This window comes from Molossus molossus, unplaced genomic scaffold, assembly GCF_014108415.1.
Source record: "Molossus molossus isolate mMolMol1 unplaced genomic scaffold, mMolMol1.p scaffold_m16_p_5, whole genome shotgun sequence".
Classification (NCBI taxonomy): domain Eukaryota; kingdom Metazoa; phylum Chordata; class Mammalia; order Chiroptera; family Molossidae; genus Molossus; species Molossus molossus.
This window is the reverse complement of record NW_023425388.1, coordinates 95551807-95572778: the sequence shown is the minus strand read 5'-3', so window position 1 is coordinate 95572778 and position 20972 is coordinate 95551807. Positions and strand designations below refer to the sequence as shown.

The following is a 20972-nucleotide window of genomic DNA, read 5'->3' as shown; positions in this document are numbered from 1 at the left end:
CTTTCAACAATACAGCTGGCTTCAGAGATCTCCCATCTCTGCTTTGCTCATTGCTTCTTATGCTTAGGGCACATCACAGCCTGTCACCAAGGCTGAGGGGCCATAACTCAGAAATTGCTTCTCTATGTCCTGTGTGACAATGTGCCAGGTTCTTGGTGTCAGAGAGTGAGGGCATGTGTGAACTGTGGGAGAGGACAACTCTTCACTGGGGTCAACAGGAGTCAAGACTCACTTCACTTGATTCTGACCTTGGAAATTCACAATCTAGACAAGGAAAGGTGTGGATCATTCTTTTCTTAAGTATATGACAGATGGAAACACTGAAGGAATAGTAGCAGCTGCTCAGTCTGCTATTTAAAGATGGTCTGGAAAGCTCTGTTTTCAGAATATTGACTAATTGCTCTTCACCAAATTGTCTTTCACAGCCATGAATTAGCAAATTATTTTCATATGACTACTAAAATGACCTTAAATGGTTTTGAACCATGGATACTAGCCCTTGGCAGCCCAAGAAAAACTAGTAGCTCAGGATCACTATCCACAGTGTAGAAAAAAAGAGATCTTATCTAATTTTTTTTTTTTTTTAATTGAAATAACAGTGGTGGAAAAGGAAAGAGGATTATTGGAAAATGATTTGAAGGAAAGATAGATAATGATTAAAGAAGAGACTCAAAATATGAAGAAAAGAACTTCAAAACCATTAGAAAGGGATATTGGTTTTCAGAAACAAAACAAAACACCTCAATTGTATTAAAAATGCAGCAGCTTCAAGGCTGCCTTCCTCAATGGTGTGCTGTAAATGTTCAACAACTGGCTCTGTGGGCAAAAAAGAGAAAAGTAAAAAGTTGGCCTGAGTTCTTTGCCAGTTTCCATTGTGAAAATAATCCCACTGTGGTCAATTTCAAGCTACCAGCATATCTCATTGAGCATGAAGTGAGAAGATGGCAGGTGTCCCTCCTGGCTGAGGCACATAACTGCTTGTACTGAAGTTGAAGATGCTTCTTTTATTTTCTAAAAATAGATGCAGAAGGTCTAATTGCATCTTTGAAATGTTTGACTCCAAATGACATGCTTCTTTTATAACAATTATTCAGTCAGAATTTTCACTTTATTTTCAGAGCAGCTCTGTGGTCCAACACATGGGATCTGAAGAGAGAGTGTAGGCCTGCCTCTGCACACCCCAACTCCGTGGCTGTGAGCACGTTACTTAAGGTCTTTGGCATCTGTTCCCTCCTCTTCAGAGTACAAATGAGGGCATTGTTGGCATGAAAATTAAATCAGTGCTAAAAGAGATGTACTTAGAATGGTGTTTAGCATATTGAGGGATAACATGACATAGGAAGGGTGTGTCGACATAAAAATCACCCAGACCTGTAGAGAACTTTTATTATGAGAGTTTAATGAGTGAAACTGAGGACATATGCCAGGGAGCAATACATCAAATGCTCAATTTTGCAGCTTCTTTTATACATTTGTGATTAAGGATGGAACTAAGGTGGATTATATAGGGTGGGAGAAAGCAAGGCAGGGATCAGATTACAGGATAGTTAACAGAATTATGTGCTCTCTTGAGAGTTAATACCTGGTTGAGGGGTATTCTGGTATTTCGAAGGTGAGTTAACCTAGATGCACAAGAACAATAGACAGAACTGACTTAACACCTTTACTAAAGAAGTTATAGTCACGAGGCATGACTACCCACTATGACCTGCTCAGTTAGGAATTTATGATCAGATCATCCTGTGAGGTTACTTTCCATAGAACCCCTTCTTTTCATCCACAGTTACTATTAAAATGAATGTTGATGAAAGAGAAATTACACCATGAAGGGTAGATAAAACACAGAAATCTATCTTCTTAAGAGGGCTTAGGTAGAGCTTATTATGCTTAATGTTCAAGAACAATTGTGTCCAGCCAGTGTGGCTCAGTGGTTGAGTGTTGACCCATGCACCTAGAGGTTGCTGGTTCCATTCCTGGTCAGGACACATGCCCAAGTTGTGGCAGGGGGCATGCTGGAGTCGGCCAATTAATGTTCTCTCTCATTGATGTTTCTATCTCTCTCTCCCTCCCACTTCCTCTCTCTGTAAAATCAATAAAGGAAAAAATAAATTAAGAAAAAAAAATTGTCTTCTATGTTTTCCCCTCTGGATCTTAGATTTGGCAGAGTCTGTCTTTTCATGTCCTGTTCAGGGATCTGACAATGGTGTTAGATATGTCTGTTCTAAGAATTAGTCTCTCCATTTTGACCATGAACACATGCAGCAGACTTAAATTACTCTGATCACTCCACCATTGTTACTGTCAAGATAAGAAAACTTCGGTTCTTGTCTTCTTGAAGGAAAGATTTTGATCAAGGGACAAAGTGCAGCAAAGCAAGCAAGAATTCATTGGTGATAGCAAAAACACTTAGGGCAGTGAAACGAGGAAGGGCATAGAAGAAGCAACAGGAGAGCCCAGGCTGGGCTGCTTTGGCTCACTGGGAAGTCAGAGAAAAGGGGACCTTGGAGACAGGTTCAGGGGATTAGCCTGTGATGAGGTGCACCTGCCTATTGCTCCTCTGGTTGCAAGTCACCTGGGGTCCTTTGGAGTTTGGGAGATCCTTGCCTATGTGGGAAGGAGAGGGGGAAGGGAATGACACAGGAGTGCTCTCTGGAGGGAGAGTATGTGGAACCTTTGTTTTTTTCAGGGTTTTAAAGGTTGGCATTTAGAGGAGGTCTTAGGGAAGGATCCAATAGAATATTCATCAACTTTATGCTGATGTATCAAAATTAGGTTCATTCTCTTAATTTGTCTGTCCTTGGGTGTGATTGGCAAATGGCACTGATTAAATTTCTTATATCTGTCTCTCTGGGTAGGGTAATTTGAATTATTTACCCTCTGGTTGGGAAGGAAAAGCACAAACTATTTAAGTGTCCCTGGTTTAGGGAAGATAGGATTGACTGGGTGGCTGCAAATTGCTGTTTAACTATTTGTCTTTGTTACCCTGTTCCACTTGTCCTGGAATGTTTCTAGCTTCTTACTATCCTATAATATGACTAGTGCATTTTAGAAATCCTTGTAGATGGCAAACAGACTGCCTGCTCTCTTGCCATCACACTCTCTCCTAAAGGATCTGATTATTTTGCAGATTCCGTAGCAATTTTTTCTTCCTCGGATGTTGATTCACATAAGACAAGACATGTAGCAGATCCCCCAAAGTATTTGTTTGCTAAAGGCATTGAGTATGAATTCATAATTTGGAAACATAATAATTATGCTAACTGGGAAAATTTATAAGTTTTTTGGAAAGACTTGACCAGCAAGGAGTTAAAAGCAAAAAGTTGCTGCTAACTTGATGCTTTCTCCAGGTTATAACCAGAAGTAAAAGGCAATTTCAATCTTTGAGAAGTTTGTTTGACTGCCTACAAAACTGGCTTTTGAATTGATTTTGGAAATCACATATCCTAAGGGTGCCTAGGATTAGTAGATTCTCCACATGAGTTTGCTCTCTATTGGGAAAACGAAATTATTTGACCACAGGGATTTTAGGCTGCAGGTCCCAGGGAAATGAAGGCATAATACTTAAAAGTTAGAACCCACAAAGGGAGAAGATGGAGGAAAGCCATGCTAATCTCCTTCCCTGAAGGACAAAGTGGAGGTGTGCTGCTGTATATAGAGTACCTGGCACATAGAAGACCCTAAGACATATTACTTTCTTCCTTCTATGGACCAGTAAGGAAAGATTGAAATAATTAACAAAAGTGAGTTCTGAATAGGATAGGATATTTAAGGGCACTTAATAGTGACATTCTTCCTTCTAATTTGGTTTTAATGTTATAAATGAAATTTATGAGGACATAGTTCAGCTAGGTATGCAATTTAAAGTTTTATTGTTAAAGAGCTTACTCATTTTTCTGTTGTTGTCTAATTCACTTTTAAACAAATAGTGATAATGTTATTATGACAGAAACCTTTGTGGAAAAAAAAAAAAAAAAGAATAAAATGTTGAACTTTCAGAACAAACTTCAAATGGTTCATTGACTTTGTTTCACCATGGAAAAGTCAATTCCCCTCCCAGTGTCAGTTTACCCATCTGTGAAATGAGAAGGATAATATTTTCTTATAGGGATGTTTTCAACTTATTTTGCAAATATAGTAGATGAAATGGTTGCAAGCATCACTGCTTTTTTCTTCTTACTTCTTTAAAGAAGGAGACAGTATTATTTATGTACAAAATTGTCATCTGCGATCAATTATGTACATTTATTATCAGTTGTGTGCTTTTTATTGCTTAAAGAATTCCCTCCTCCCCCAGATTTTTTTTATTTTTGCCTTAGGTCAATACCAGGAAACCCAAGCAAAGCATTTTAAAATTATTCTCAGCTTCATATTTATGAGCAGCTAATCCTGTATCCATGGTAATTATTTTTCTTTCTGTTTTAGCTCATGTTTTTTTCTGAGTTGGTTTTTGCCTCACCTCACTTCACAAGATTGATAGTTCTCCATGTTTTCCTGCTAGAGGTCACCTCTGAGCTGAAGGCAAACACATCCCACTCTGGCTCCTGTTGACTTTTAAGTCAAAACTCAAAGAATTTATTCCAGACATCTCCTAACCTCAATTTTAAAACCCCACCCTCAATATCACAGGGAGACATCCTGGGGAGTTGCCATCGTGACTCTAAGAGGTTGGCACTGAGGAGACAAAGCTACTGATATCAGATTTTTGAACTTGATAGGCTTAATTATACAAAGTGGTCACGAACCTCTGTGTTTGTGTCATTTAGGTCTGGAAAGAAAATTTTCCCTTCAGGCTCTTCTGTCTCTTGTGGTATCAATCAACAGGCTTCTTGGTAATAAGATACTTTATGCCAATATCTCCAGCATAACCTCAAGTGGTGCTTGTAATAATGATAGAATCATTACAAAACTAAAGGAAAAAAAAAAAGAAAATAGATTTAATGGGTGTATTAAGTTATCATAATGTTCTTGCATATGTAAATTTTTCTTGACTTAATGAACTACCTTGCTCACATAAGAGTATTTTAACCTGGCTCTAGAAAGTAACTTTTTACCCATGTTGATCGCTGTTACCAGACTTGGCAGAGCTCATTCAGATCATCTTGCTGATATGAAATGTGTGTATGTTTCCATGTGCGTGAATTTTATTTTAACTATTGAAAGTGCTGTCATTAAATAAAGTTATTACATGAATTACTTTAATAAGCAACTATACTTAGAAAGATAGAAAACAATTTCTCATGACATCCAAATTGACAAGGTAATTTTAAACATTTTTTACTTGATTTTAAAAGAAATATGTATTAAAATCATAAAAACTACAGAAAGGAACAAAGAAGAATATTATCTCTATTTCCCAGGTTAGAGTAATCACTTTAAGATTTTGATGGATATTCTACAAGAAGAACACTTTTTGAAAACTACTTATATTGTTTTCTCTCACACATTTTGTATTGCTAAAACAGCTGCATATACAGGAAATCCTGTTGAAATAGGATTCTTTTTAAGATTTATCAGAAACTGAATCTGAAGTTCTAGTATCCATATTTTATAGACTTTATTCAAGATTATAAAGGCTACCAGAGAAGAATTTTAAGTGTTTCCTCTTCTGCTTTAGAGTTTAATTCATAAGATTATTCCAGAGCCTTATCTTCAAAGATGACCGAGTTTAGCACCATATAATTAATATAGACCAAGAGAAATTAATGATAATCATGTTACTATTTAAATATAAATATTTATGTGTGCCCAGGAGGAAAAGAAGGTTTTCTGGAACATGTAAGGGGCTATAAAGGGGTCTTAATTTTATGTCAAAACTGTTATCCTAAAAGAAAAAGAAAGAAAGAAAAAGCTATTGCCCTCTGATGAAGGATTTTTAATTATTTTTCTGTCTTTTTGTAATATATAGTTTTATGGTTGTTTGATTAGTTTAAATTTTATTTGGAGTTAGACGTTAGATACAACGTAGCTCTTAGGAAGTGAATAATTTCATAACTTTCATTTAATCAACATTTTATTTTAATCCCCTTTTAGGCAGCCAAGGGCAGTTTCCACTAACACAGAATGTGACAGTTGTTGAAGGAGGAACTGCAATTTTGACCTGCAGGGTTGATCAAAATGATAACACCTCCCTCCAGTGGTCAAATCCAGCTCAACAGACTCTGTACTTTGATGACAAGAAAGGTGAATACATTTTCTTTTAAATGTTTTAATCATATTCTGAAATATCCTAATTATAATGAATTTATTTTTCTGAGATGATTCAAAGTATTCCTTTTGATTACCAAATTGCTGCTGCTTGTATTTCAACATGTTAAATATTAAATACTTTAGTTTGCAAGTCATAAACACTAAAGATAACCTATGTCAACTTTTTAATAATATAAACAGCTTTAATTCTGTTTCAAAAATAGCTTTATGCATTCTCTTAACAATCACCTTCTATCCAGATGCCATATTCTTTTGTTCTTGTAGCTGCATTGCCTATAGATTGAATATTTCTTCCCCACTTCTGGTATTGTGATATGCTATTTTTATTCCCTTCACCTTAATATATTTAGAAGATGCTATATGATTTTGGAAAGTGTTATGATTGTTTCTCATGAATTGGGTTTGAAAGTATTGTAGATGTGATTTCCATAATAAGTTTAAGTAACTGTATGTTTTCAAAGTAAATTAAAATTAAGTAAGTAGTTGTATTTACATCAAATTGAGTTGGACTTTATTAGTTAAGTGGGCTTCCTTATTGGATGATAGATTTTGATTAAACTTTTTTTGGAGAAGTAAAAGAAAATCATATTGTATAACTCAAACAACTGAAAATGTACTTTGAATTTCTAAGCCTTTATCTATTGTTATAAGCTTTTGGGGGAAGGAGGAGTTCATGAACTATAATGAAAATAGGAAACTGTTGCTTTAGATAAATTTAAAATATATAGGACATAAATATCAACTTATATACTAGTTGTTCAACATGGTCTTATATATAGATTTCTTATAAATCTGTATAGATAACAGTAAGATAATTTGAAATCAGTTCTATTTAAATAATTAAAGTGTAGTCAAATTAGTCCAGTAAATGTGCCCATTCCACCTGAAGTATGAATTTGCTATATTTTGTGCACTGGATAGATTAAAAATCTAATTAATTGATTTGACAAATATTTTTTGAGGGTTCCTTTGTACAAGTTTCATACAGGGAATACAGTCTTGTAGGGGAGACAGACAATAAACAAACATATGAACAAAATATATTTTAGAGTACATTGGTAGGGGACAAGTGTTCTCTATTTCTCAACAAATAGAAAGATATTTTTCTAAATAGAAAGATGATAGCTATCTACAGTATCGAGAGAGAGAGAGAGAGAGAGAGAGAGATTGATTGATTGAGGTTAAGAAATTGGCTCAAGTGATTGTGGAGGCTGACAAGCCCGAAATAAAATGTTCAGAGCAGGCCAGCAACTGACCACTCAGGAAAGAGTTGATAGCTGTATTTTCACTCATGTCTGAAGGTAGTCTGGAGGCAGAATTCCTTCTTTGAAGGATCTCAATCTTTATCTCCTAAATCCTTCAGTGGATTGAATGAAGCCCACCCACATAAAGCAAGTGATCTGTTTTAATCAATGTCTACTGATTTAAATGTAAATCTTATCTAAAAATACCTTCACAGCAACACCCAGGCTGGTGTTTGATCAAGTATCTGGCACCATGGACTAATTAGTTGACACATGAAATTAACTATCACAGAAGTTTAGGAATGCTAACATTTCCTTAAAACTTTATTACTTAGAAAGAGCTTTTATTTGCACTATTTTGTTTTACTATCTGGGAGACAAGAAGGACAGATATCCCTACTGACCATATTTTCATAGGAGTATCTGGGAGGAAGAAATTAAAGATCTCATAAGTATTTGAGACTTAAAGTCATTACTGTGACTTAAACATTGCAACTTGGTGATTGACCATACTTAGAGCCAATAGCATGCCTTGTATTTGACTAGTGTTTTATTTACAATTCATGTTTAACTGAGACTTCTAGTCATAGAGATATTTTTTGTACCTGAGAAGTATTTTAAGGAGTTTAAAAATCATCTGTTAAAAACTCATTATAGCAGTATTAATGTGATTATAATCCTTAATATTATTATTTAATGCTTCTAATTTACAACTTTTTTATCCCATGTAGAAAAATTTAAACATACTTATGAAACAAAAAGTATATCTTTTCAATGTGAGAAATAACTCAGGAATATTTAATGTGATATTTTAAAGCCTTGGTGAAGAAAAGATTATTCTTGTGTAAAAAGTTCATTTTATAAATGAGTTAACTAACTGAATTAAAATTTCACAAATAATTTGCATAAACCAGCTTATATTTTAGGTAAATTCAGTGGGAATGAAAGTTATATCAGTAAAATTAATCTTGAACTTTTTTTTTTATTTCATTGGTTTCTAGCAAAAATATATGTTTTGTCATGCTAATATTGTGTAAGTTTTATGCTTTGATCTTAAATTTACTAGTTTTTTATTTTATTTTATTTGGTAGGAAAGTTACTTCTATAAAAAAAAAAAAAAAAAAAGGCAGCAACAAAGTAAACAGTGCTAGTGTTCACTTTTTTGCTCCTTCACAATGTTTGAAGGAGTTAGTTGCAGTTTTCTCAAATCAAGTGTTCTATGTTGCTCTCCAAAGAATGAAGTTCCATTAGTTAAAAAAAAAAAAATTAAATACATAAGCAAGAAGTCACAAGAGATTTAACAACCTGTTTTTTAATTTATTACAAATATTTGTAAATAAATATCTAAAATATATATATACCCAAATATGAAACTATACCAATTTTAAGAAAATCTCTCATTTTCCCAATGATATAAAGCCAAAAAAAAAAACGTTTTTTTTTTAAGAAAACAGACTTCTAGGGATGTTCATGGGACAATTAAATATATAGTTATGTTATTTAATTTATCAATTTGATATGCCCATATTTAAGCTAATATAAAATATATTAATTTAGAGATTTTTTTCACCCTTGCATTTAATGTAATAATTTCACTTGGCAGCATTTTTTGCAAGTGTAGATACTATTGATGACAAATTTGTCCCAAGCAACAACTATACATTTTTATACCATGAGAACATTCTTTGTTGTTCCTTCATCCAGTGGGAGCATAATAATTATCTTTACTTATTGTAAAACTTATTGTAGCAACTTATTGTACTGCTTTTTTAAGGAGATCTTTGAGAGTCATGTTTACCGTGACATCCACAGGTCAAATCCTCAGGCACAAAGACAAAATCTATACTAATTGTCTTTGCCTCCTCTTTCAGTGATTCTGTGTTACCCTAGAATTGATTCACGATGTTTCAACCTAATGTATATTTCTTGTAGCAAATTATGAACAACTTGTAAAGCAAGATTTGGAAACAAGGCAGCTCCTCTTTTCTGAGGGATAATTATATTCGTGATATTTAGTAATATATTTATGCATCTTACTGCTATAAAATAATGATGTACCTGATTGTACGAATTGTTGAAGTATGTACTTACTTTATTTTATTTTTCTTGTCCCAATTGCTAGATGGCTTAGACTTGTATTGAACTTTGTCTAACTGTATTGTGGTTCTGTCAGTTGCAATAGTACAGCAAAAAGTTTTGAATAAGGAAACCCTTTCATGAATGGCAATCTAACCTGTCTCTATTTTCACAATTGCTTGGTTCCATTCCTATGTGATGTTTTAGTGGAATGAGATCCTGGACAATGACATACATCAAATGCAAGAGTTTGAAAATGAAAACATTTCTTGAAAATTCCGTATCAGAATTTTCTCCACACTATCCTTTTGTCTGCATTTACCTGCCAAGCCTCGATCCTAAGGCTTATCTTGAGCAGACAAACTTGCTGGGATGTGCTGGAGCCGAAATGGAGATGCTCAGTATGGGTTAGTACGACCAGAGTATCCCATCTGTGTGGTGCATGTGACAGCTGCTCAGAACAATAGAGGAAACGATGGGCTGTCTTGTCGCTGATTGCGCTAGCTTCCGCAGGTGGGCTCCTGTTACAGGATCCTTTCGTGGCTCTCTTCTGATTTCTGTCTCAGCTGATGTTGCTAGTTGTTCTTGTGAGCTTTCCAAATAAAACAGTCGGTGCTATGCAGCATCACAGTGCTTTGATTATGTCTCAAATGATTATAAAATGCAGCTGAGATTGAGAAGCTCTGGGTTAAGCAAATTAATTCTCACAAGAGTTCTGTATACCTGAGTTTAGATTTCTATACTGACATAGATTATTGGGAAGGAAGGAAGGAAGCAAGGATGGAAGCAAGGAGCTGCCCAGAAGAACAGAAAAAGTGCTTCTTACTAACATTGCTGATGCCAGTATGAGCTCTACAAGGCCTTCTGAATAGCCTTCAGGCTACCTGGACACTCTGGTTCTGGGGACCCTACCTGTGAGGGTTGAACAAAAAACTCAGGATGGCAGGCCATTGGTCCAATTAGAACTGGAAAAGCCTTTCTTATTTACTTGGAATTATTACCCAAAGGAAAGCATGTTGTGAGTGGGCAGTACATGATCAGGTAAAGAAGAATTAAGCTGGGCCCCTTTCCCAGGAGTCTCTTTCAGGGAAGTTAAATAGGACTATTCAGGAATCTCTTTATAAGGAAGATAGGTGTCCAGGGGAAAGTTGGCTAAATTAAACTCATGTTATAATATTTCCCACTCAGGTAAACTGTGGAGGAGGGCAGAGAATTCAGGCTTTTACTATCTTGGACACGTTGAACATGATTGGTAGCTTTTCCCATTTACAAATGAAGAACTTAAGGATCGGACAAACACTGAACAAATTTTGTCAGCAGACATTCAGTTAATGCCTGGTAATGACAGAACTTGAGCCCAGGTGTGGTCTTGGTGTCAGTTTTAACCAGAATACCCTGAGAACAAAGGCATCTGGGCACCAGTTCTCTTCCCTATAACCCCAGTGGCCTCTGCCATTGATCTTGGCAGCTGTCTTTTAGTTAAAGAACAGCGGTTCCTTTCAAACATTTGAAGACACACCTAGAGAAAGACAGAGGATACATTATAGTTAGCACTGCCCAGTAGAGCTTTCAATGATGATAGCAGTGTTCTATATCTGTGCAGAATTCTGTAACCAGCAGCCATGTGTAGATATTTAAGTTAATTAATATTAAATAAAATTACAAATTTAGTTTTTCAATAACATCAGCCACATTTCAAGCACTCAGTAGCCACATATGGGTAGTGGTTACTATTTTGGAAAGCACTGTCTAAAGGCTGATTTACTCCTGAGATGCCATATAGACCTTGCCCAGCTACAGCCTTGGCTAGTGGAATACCCATTCGCTAACTGAGAAAGCCCTAGGTCATCATAAATACATGTATTAAATATTTGAGAAATAAAATTTTATTGCTTAAATTGCACAGTTTTAATGGGAACATTGTGGCACAGAAGACAGGCGTCATAGCTGACTTCTAATTTGGCCTCTGACACCAACTTGCAGAGTAATAACATGGACACATTGATACCCCACCAAATTAGATGTTCTGGTGGTTGTACTAAAACTGCATTTTTAACAATTTCCACATCTATTGTGTGTGCACTTGAGCATCAGAAATAATTAACCCACAAAGTAGATATTTAATTAAAATTCCATTTTATTTCTGCTTAGTTTCTGTATTAAGCTTTTTCTATAACAATCTGCAAATGTAAATAGAAAATAAAAATCAAAAGGAAAATTTACAGGTTCTTTGGGGTCAGAGGGACCAAAATAGATGTAGCTGAAGTAATGTTCATTTTTTGGTCCTCTTTTCTTTTTTTTTTGTACAAATCTTACAGCATCTTTTATGAATAGTAAGGAAGCATTTGAAATAGAGTGGTTATAGGAATACAGAGTAGGGAGTAGAGGTCATTGAAACACCACATGGATGCTATGTGGTATTTGGCAACAGAATTTACAAGAATCAATTAGATCATTGCATCATTTTCTCTGCAGGTATGGAAGAAACAACTGAAGTGTATAATCTGATCACTTAATGCCCAGGAAAGTACACTTCAATACCTTCCTGTTATTGATGAAGAATACTTTGGACAAACATATATAGTATATGCATTCAAAAGACATATCTCTGTGTGCTTGTATTTGTTTTTATATAAAAATGTAAACTGCATTACTTTTTTTTTTAATCCTCACCTGAGGATATTTTTCTATTTATCTTCAGATAGAGTTGGAGGGAAGGAGAGAGGAAGAATGGGAGAGGGAGAGAAACATCAGTGTGAGAGAGACACATCGACTGGTTGCCTTCCTCATGACTCTGACCAGGGCCTGGGAAAAACTGCAGCTGAGGTCCGTGCCCTTAACTGGAACTGAACCCCTGACTCATTGGTCTGTGAGCCAATGCTCTAACCACTGAGCAAAACCGGCCAGGGCTACTCTACTTTTATTTAATGATGTTTCTCTTCAGAGTATTTTTGCTTTATTGAATGATGTCATGATCCATTAAAATTATCTGAAGGGAATTTTATTTTTGAAGAAATGAAAATATTTTATTAAGGGCATAGCCCCAAATTGCTAGTGTTCAACATCCAATTATTCTGCTGATAATTGTACATAAATACGGGGGACAATGGGAGAGGGAAAATACAAATAAGGAGTTCAAAAACAAGGAGTGATAAAGGGAAGAAAAATAAAATAAGGTGAACCTGAAATAGAAATACAGGTCTCCTGGCCGCACGCCAACCAATGCCACCTGACCATGTCTGTCCTCACAAGTGATTTCAATCAATGTGACAGGCTTTAAAAGATTAAAGATCAACTCAGTAAAAAGCAGGTACTAAAGTGGCCAGTATTACCCTTATTTTTGCTTTCTTAAAAAATTTGGATATCATGTATAGTTATAATAAAAACATAAAATGAATGATGACAATTTACAGTTACACAATACAATTTCTAAATAAGTCTCAATGTATTTATCTTTTCTCATTGGATTCACAACAACCCTTTAGGGTAGACACTCCCATTTTATATATGAAATAGTAGTTGCTGATTTCAAGAACTTGAGTAGTGAATGAGAAAACAATGATGAGACCTGAGTTTTTGTATAAGCCTAATTAACTTTATGCTGTGTCATTATGATAAGGACTTAATTTTATGGCTTTTGGATTTTTTTATCATTTTACTTTTCCTGAGAAAATGATCACTTGTTTTAGGTCTTTATTCCAAAGTCACCTTCTCCTTGGTGGATCTTCTGAACTCATCTAGATCAGTCCTCGTACAACAATAATTGTATGTGTTTTAGCAGATTTCTTAGCAAAACGTAATCAAAAGAATATGAATCAGGTTCCCATTAGGAAATAAATGATATATGTGAGTAAATGAAGAAAAAACACACTATTTACAGATACACAGTCATTATCAAGGGAAATAGTTGACATGATGCAGCACCCAGGGTCCAGCAACAGAAGGAACCAAAAGCCTTGGGTCAGGAGGGTGGTGATGGGAACAAAAGCCACAGTTGTGGGAGAATGCTCCCAGGTAGAAGCTGTGAGATGTGGAGAAGGATGGAGTGTAGAAATATGGGTATCGACTTCCCTTTTTTCTCGCGTTCTGCTCTCTGGTTAATGCCTTCCACGAGCTGAGTCCAAATGAAAATCATAGGTCAAATTATCCTGGGGTAGTTTACTTTCCCAGGGCAGGGAAGAAAATAGGTCTGGAAGGAAAAGCAGAAAATAACCAGCACAATTTACTATATATAAACAGGTATTTCTCCCTATCCAGTTTTCAGCAAAGACAACTTTCATTGAATACCGTATTCTATGCTCACAGACAGCTTCAGGTTCTTTTTGGGAGATATAGGTTGCAACAATGCAGACTTTTCCAAAACATATTAATTTTCCAATGTCCCTTAAATTTCATATATATATATATGTGTGTGTGTGTGTGTGTGTGCGTGCGTGTGTGCGCTGTAGATTTTTTTTTTATATTTATTTTTTTCTTTTTATTTTTTTTTTATATGAATTTTTATTTATTTTTTTGTTACAGATATTTTAACTTTTTACCTCATTGGCACCCCCCACCCCACCCCACCTCCGCCCCGTCCCCGGCTTAGTTGTCCATGTCCATTGGTCATGCATACATGCATATAAGTTCTGTGGTTTATCTCTTCCCACCCCCCCACCCCCCCATCCCCTCTTCTGAGGGATGTCAGTCTGTGCCCTACTTCCATGTGTCTGGGTCTACTGTATTCCTCAGACTGTTATGTTCATTATATTCTGTATATAAGTGAGATCATGTGGTATTTGTCTTTTTCTGCTTGGCTTCTTTCACTTAGGATAATACTTTCCAGGTCCCTCCATGTCGTCTCAAAGGATAAGAGATCTTTCTTTCTTACCGCTGCATAGTACTCCATTGTGTATATGTACCACTGCTTTTTTATCCATTCATCTACTGGTGGACACTTGGGCTATTTCCAGATCTTAGCTATTGTAAATAGTGTTGCTATGAACATGGGGGTACATATATTCTTCCTGATTGGTGTTTCAGACTTCTTAGGGTATATTCCCAGCAGTGGGATCACTGGGTCAAATGGGAGTTCAATTTTTAATTTTTTGAGGTAGCACCATATTGTTTTCCATAGCGGCTGCACCAGTCTGCATTCCCACCAGCAATGTATTAGAGTCCCCTTTTCTCCACACCCTCGCCAACACTTGTTGTTTGATGATTTGTTGATGGCAGCCATTCTGACAGGTGTGAGGTGATACCTCATTGTTGTTTTAATTTGCATCTCTCACCCTGTCCGGTTTGGCTCAGCGGTTAGAGCGTCCGCCTGCGGTCCGGAGAGACCCGGGTTCGGTTCCCGCTAAGGGCATGTACCTCGGTTGCAGTTTGTCCCTGGCCCTGGTTGGTCGTGCGGGTGGCAGCCACTAGATGTGTCTCTTTTGCATCGATGTTTCCCTCTCTCTCTCTTCCTCTCTCTCTCTCCCACTCTGTACAAAAAATGGAAAAATGTCCTCAAATGAGGATAAAAATAATAATAATAATTTGCATCTCTCTGATGATTAGTGATGTTGAGCATTTCTTCATATGTCTTTTGGCCATTTGTATGTCCTGTTTGGAGAGGTGTCTATTCAGCTCCTCTGCCCATTTTTTAATTGGGTTCTTTGTCTTCCTTTTGTGGAGTTGTATGAGCACTCTATATATATTGGAAATTAACCCCTTATCTGATACATCATTGGCAATGATGTTCTCTGTGCACAGTGGGTTGCCTTTCCATTTTGATGATTGTTTCTTTTGCTGTGCAAAAGATTTTTAGTTTGATGTAGTCCCATGTGTTCATTTTCTCCTTTATTTCTGTTGCCTTAGGTGATGTATCAGTGAAAATTCTGCTCCGTATGATGTCCGAAATTTTGTTGCCTACATTTTCTTCTAGAATTTTTATGGATTCACGGGTCACATTTAAGTCTCTTATCCATTTCGAGTTTATTTTTGTGTATGGTGTAAGTTGATGGTCTAGTTTCATTTTTTTGCATGTAGCTGTCCAGTTTCCCCAACACCATTTATTAAAGAGGCTGTCTTTACTCCACTGTATGGTCTTGCCACCTTTGTCAAATATTAATTGAGCGTATTGCCTTGGGTCCATTTCTGGGTTTTCAGTTCTGTTCCACTGGTCTATATGCCTGTTCTTGTGCCAGTACCAGGCTGTTTTGGTTACAGTCGCTTTGTAGTATAACCTGATATTTGGTATTGTGATCCCACCTACTTTGTTCTTCTTTTTCAAGATTGCTGTGGCTATTCCGGGTCTTTTTTGGTTCCATATGAACTTTTGAAGTATTTGTTCTAGTTCTATGAAATATGTCGTTGGTATTTTGATGGGGATTGCATTGAATCTATAGATTGCTTTGGGTAATATGACATTTTAATGATGTCAATTCTCCCAATCCATGAACAGGGTATGTGCTTCCACTTTTTTATATCTTCCTCTATTTCTTTTTTCAATGACCTGTAGTTTTCTGCAAATAGGTCCTTTACCTCTTTGGTTAAGTTTATTCCTAGGTATCGTAATTTTTTTGGTGCGATGGTAAATGGGATTGTTTTTTCAGTTTCTCTTTCTGTGAGTTCATCATTGGCGTACAAGAATGCCGTCGATTTCTTGACGTTAATTTTGTATCCTGCTACTTTGCCAAATTCATTTATTAAGTCTAGTAGATTTTTGATGGAGTCTTTAGGGTTTTCTATGTACAATATCATGTCATCTGCAAATAATGACAGTTTCATTTCCTCCTTTCCAATTTGGATCCCTTTTATTTTTTCTTCATGTCTGATTGCTTTGGCTAAGACTTCCAGTACAATGTTAAATAAGAGTGGCGAAAGTGGACATCCCTGTCTTGTTCCTGTTCTTAATGGAAATGTTTTTAGTTTCTGTCCATTGAGTGTGATGTTGGCTGTTGCTCTTTCATATATGGCCTTTATTATGTCGAGATAAGATCCCTCTATTCCTACATTGCTGAGTGTTTTTATCAGAAATGGATGCTGGATTTTGTCGAATGCTTTTTTAGCATCTATTGATATGATCATGTGGTTTTTATTCTTCATTTTGTTTATGTGGTGTATCACGTTTATTGATTTGCAAATATTGTACCAGCCTTGCATCCCTGGAATGAATCCCACTTGGTCATGGTGAATAATTTTTTTGATGCATTTCTGGATCCGATTTGCTAATATTTTGTTCAGGATTTTGGTGTCTATGTTCATCAAGGATATTGGCCTGTCGTTTTCTTTCTTTGTAGTGTCTTTTTCTGGTTTTGGAATTAGAATTATGCTGGCTTCATAGAACGTGTTTGGAAGTCTTCCTTCTTCTTGAATTTTTTGAAATAGTTTGTGGAGAATAGGTGTTAGTTCTTTTTTGAATGTTCGGTAAAACTCCCCCGTGAAGCCATCTGGGCCTGGGCTTTTGTTTGCTGGGGGAGTCTTGATTACATCTTCAATTTCCTTAGTTGTTATTGGTCTGTTCAAGTTTTCTATCTCTTCCGGGAGTAGTTTGGGAGACTGTGTGTTTCTAGAAATTTGTCCATTTCACTTAGATTGTTGAATTTGTTGCCATATAGTTGTTTGTAGTAGTTGTTAACGATCTTTTGTATTTCCGTGGTGTTGGTTGTTACTTCTCCTCTTTCATTTCTGATTTTGTGTATTTGGGTTCTCTCTCTTTGTTTCTTGGTGAGTCTAGCTAAGGGTCCATCAATCTTGTTTATCTTTTCGAAAAATCAGCTCTTTGTTTCATTGATCCTTTGAATTGTTTTTTTGGTCTCTATGTCATTTATTTCTGCTCTGATCTTTACTATTTTCTTCCTTCTACTTGCTCTGGGGTTTTCTTTTTGTTTGCTTTCTAATTCTTTAAGTTGTGAGGTTAGACAGTCAATTAGAAATTTTTCTTGTTTTTTGAGGTAGGCCTGTAGTGCTATGAAATTCTCTCTCAGAACTGCTTTCGCTGCATCCCATAGATTTTGTGTTGTTGTGTGTTCATTTTCATTGGTTTCCTAGAAGTTTTTAATTTCTTCCTTGATCTCCTCGGTGACCCATTCATTGTGTAATAACATGCTATTTAGCCTCCATGTGTTGAAATGTCTTTGCATGTTCTTGTTGCAATTGATTTCTAGTTTCATGCCATTGTGATCTAAGAAGATGTTTGATATGATTTCAGTCTTCTTGAACTTGTAGAGATTTAGTTTGTGTCCTATCATGTGGTCTATCTTTGAGAATGTCCCATGTGCACTTGAGAAGAATGTGTATTCTGTAGTTTTGGGGTATAATTCTCTGTAGATATCTATTAAATATATTTGGTCTAGTGCTTCATTTAGAGTCTCTGTTTCCTTGCTAATTTTTTGCCTAGACGATCTATCCAGTGCTGTCAATGGGGTGTTGAAGTCCCCTGCTATGATTGTATTGTTATCGATTTCTCCTTGGAAGTCCTCCAGAAGATTTTTAATATAGTTTGGTGCTCCTATATTGGGTGCATATATGTTTATCAAGGTTATATCTTCCTGTTGGATAGATCTTTTCAATATTATATAGTGGCCTTCTTTGTCTCTAGTTATGGTCTTCATTTTGAAATCTATTTTATCAGATATGAGAATTGCTACCGCAGCTTTTTTTTGCTTTCCATTTGCTTGGAAAATTTTTTTCCATCCCTTCACTTTCAACCTATGTGAGTCTTTTGTTGAGAGGTGGGTCTCTTGTAAACAACATATAGATGAGTTATGCTTTCTTATCCAATCAGCTACTCTGTGTCTTTTTATGGGAGCATTCAATCCATTTACGTTTAAGGTGATTATTGATATGTACTTGTTTATTGCCATTTTTGTTTAGTGTGGTTCTATTTTTCTTCCCATTTCTACTGCTAATTACAGCAGTCCTTTTAACATTTCTTGGAGTGCTGGTTTGGTGCTAATGTATTCCCTTAGCCTTTTTTTTTTGTCTGGGAAGCTCTTTATTTGATCTTCTATTTTGAATGATAGCCTTGCTGGGTAGAGTAGTCTTGGATTCAGATTCTTGTTTTTCATGACTTTGATTACTTCATGCCATTCTCTTCTGGCCTGTAGTGTGTCTTGTGAGAAGTCAGCTGAGAGCCTTATGGGGTTCCCTTTGTAAGTAACCTATTGCTTATCTCTTGCTGCTTTTATTTTTTTTATTTTATTTTTTTTTTACACAAGCAAATAAGAACATCCTTTCTTATAGTTCCCTTTGTACAGGTAGCTCTGTTCTGCACATTGCTATTTTATTTTAATAATAGATCTTGGAGGTCTTTCTATTTCTTTTTTTTTCCAAATCTTTATTGTTGGATGTAAAATGTATTACAGATGTTCCACATTTTTCCCCCATTGACCCCCTCCTCCCCACTCCCGCCCTCCTCCCACCTTTTCCCACATTATTGTCTGTGTCCATTGGTTATGCATATAAGTTCTTTGGTTTATTTCTTCCCACCCCCCCCCCAACCCCTTTCCCTTTGAGGTTTGTCAGTCTAGCAATGAATTTGTGCTTCTTAATCCCTTCACCTTTTTCACCCATTCCCCCAACCCCCTTCCCAACTGGCAACCAACAAAATGTTCTCTGTATCTATGAGAATGTTTCTGTTCTTCCTGTTCATTTTGTTTGTAGATTCCATTGTTGATAGATATGTATTCATTGCCATTTTGTTTGTTCATACATTTTATCTTTTTCTTCAAAAAGACCCTTCATCATTTCATATAATAACGGTTTGGTGGTGATGAACTCCTTTAACTTTTTCTTGTCTGGGAAAGTTTTTGTATGTCCATCGATTCTAAATGACAGCTTTGCAGGATAGAGTAATTTTGGTTGTAGGTTCTTGGTTTTCATCACTCTGAATATTTCTTGCCACTCCCTTCTGGCCTGCAAAGTTTCTTTTGAGAAGTCAGCTGACAGCCTAATGGGTACTCCCTTGTAGGTAACTAGCTGCCTTTCTCTTGCTGCTTTTAATATTCTCTCTTTGTCTTGAACCTTTTGTATTTTGATGATGATGCGTCTTGGTGTGTGCCTCTTGGGGTTCATCTTGTTTGGGACTCTCTGTGCTTCCTGGACTTGTGTGTCTGTTTCTTTCACCAAGTTAGGAAAGTTTTCTGCCATTATTGTTTCAAACAGGTTTTCGATTTCTTGTTCTCTCTCTTCTCCTTCGGGCACCCCCAAGATGCGAATGTTGGCACGCTTGAAGTTATCCCAGAGGCTCCTTACTCTATCCTCATTTTTTTGGATTCTTTTTTCTTTTTGCTGTTCTGATTGGGGATTTTTTGCTTCCTTATATTCCAAATCGATGGTTTGCTCCTTGGATCTACATACTCTATTATTGAAGCTGTGTAAATTATTATTTATTTCAGTTAATGCCTCCTTTAATTCTAACTGTGTATCCATGATTTCTAACTGGTACTTTTTTATGCTCTTGAGGCCCTCCCTAAGTTCACTGAGGTTCTCACTAAGTTCATTGAGCATCCTTATAAGCAGTATTTTGAACTCAGTATCTGTTAGGTTGCTTATCTCCCTTTCGCTTAGTTCTTTCATTGGGGTTTTGTTCTGTTCTTTCATTTGGGACCTGTTTCTTTGTATCCTCATTTTGGCTGCCTCCCTGTGTTTGTTTCTGTGTATTACTTAATGAGAGGTATGGGGCTCGCTGAGAGCCGGTGCTGGTCGTTTGAAAGAATTTAGAAAAAACCTGATGCAGGATCCAAGACCGGCCAATCCTATGGTTAAGCAAGTGGCAACAGCTTGAAAGTTGTATGGGGCGGGGCGGGGCCTCAGGGAGTCAGCAGGGCGGGGCTACCAGTGTGAGCCAGGTTGCTGGAGTCCCAGATATGGCTTCTGTCTGCCGCCCCCAGGAAGGGCTCACCAAAGGAACAAAGGCCTCTGATAGCATGTTTGTCCCCGAGGAAGCCCCCTCTCCAGCGCTCGCTCCAGTGCCAAAGCGCTCAGTTCTGCCCTGTATGTCTCTGGTGCCCCTTGAGCTGCCTCCCCTCCAAGCTTAGGAGGAGAGAGTCCGATAAGTCCGTGCGCGGGCCCTTTAAGGAGCTGCCTGGGGCTCCAGCCGCTTCAGCTTCCCTGAGCCTCAGTTTCCGCTGGTTTTTCCAGCCAGAAGTTATGGGGACTTCTCTTCCTGGCACTGGAACCCTGAACGGGGCACCTGGTGTGGGACGGGGACCCCTCAGTCCTCAGGAAGGACCTTTCCAGCCGCGGGATCCTCCTGATTTTTATCCACCACACTTGGGTGTGGGACCAACCCGCCGCGCCGCCGCAGCCCCCCCTCGCGCCGCCGCCCGTCCTACCAGTCTGGATGTAGCTGCTTTTTTCTTTCCTTAGTTCCGTAGTTGTACGACTTCCATTCAGCTTGATTTCAGGCGGTTTTGAATGATGGTTGTTCTTTAGTTTAGTTGTAACTTTGATGTGGTTGTGGGAGGACGCGATACC

At 37.0% G+C, this 20972-nt stretch overlaps 1 protein-coding gene across 1 annotated transcript in view; it reads left to right on the top strand.

The window, feature by feature from the left end:
- Window positions 1-6026: 6026 nt before the first annotated feature.
- CADM2 (cell adhesion molecule 2) overlaps window positions 6027-20972 on the top strand; it is a gene marked incomplete at its 5' end in the record, with an annotated part of 301193 nt that continues 286247 nt past the window's right edge. The window contains one exon of the mRNA XM_036242525.1: window positions 6027-6180. Coding sequence (XP_036098418.1) covers window positions 6027-6180 — 154 coding nt within the window. The remainder of the gene's footprint in view (window positions 6181-20972) is intronic.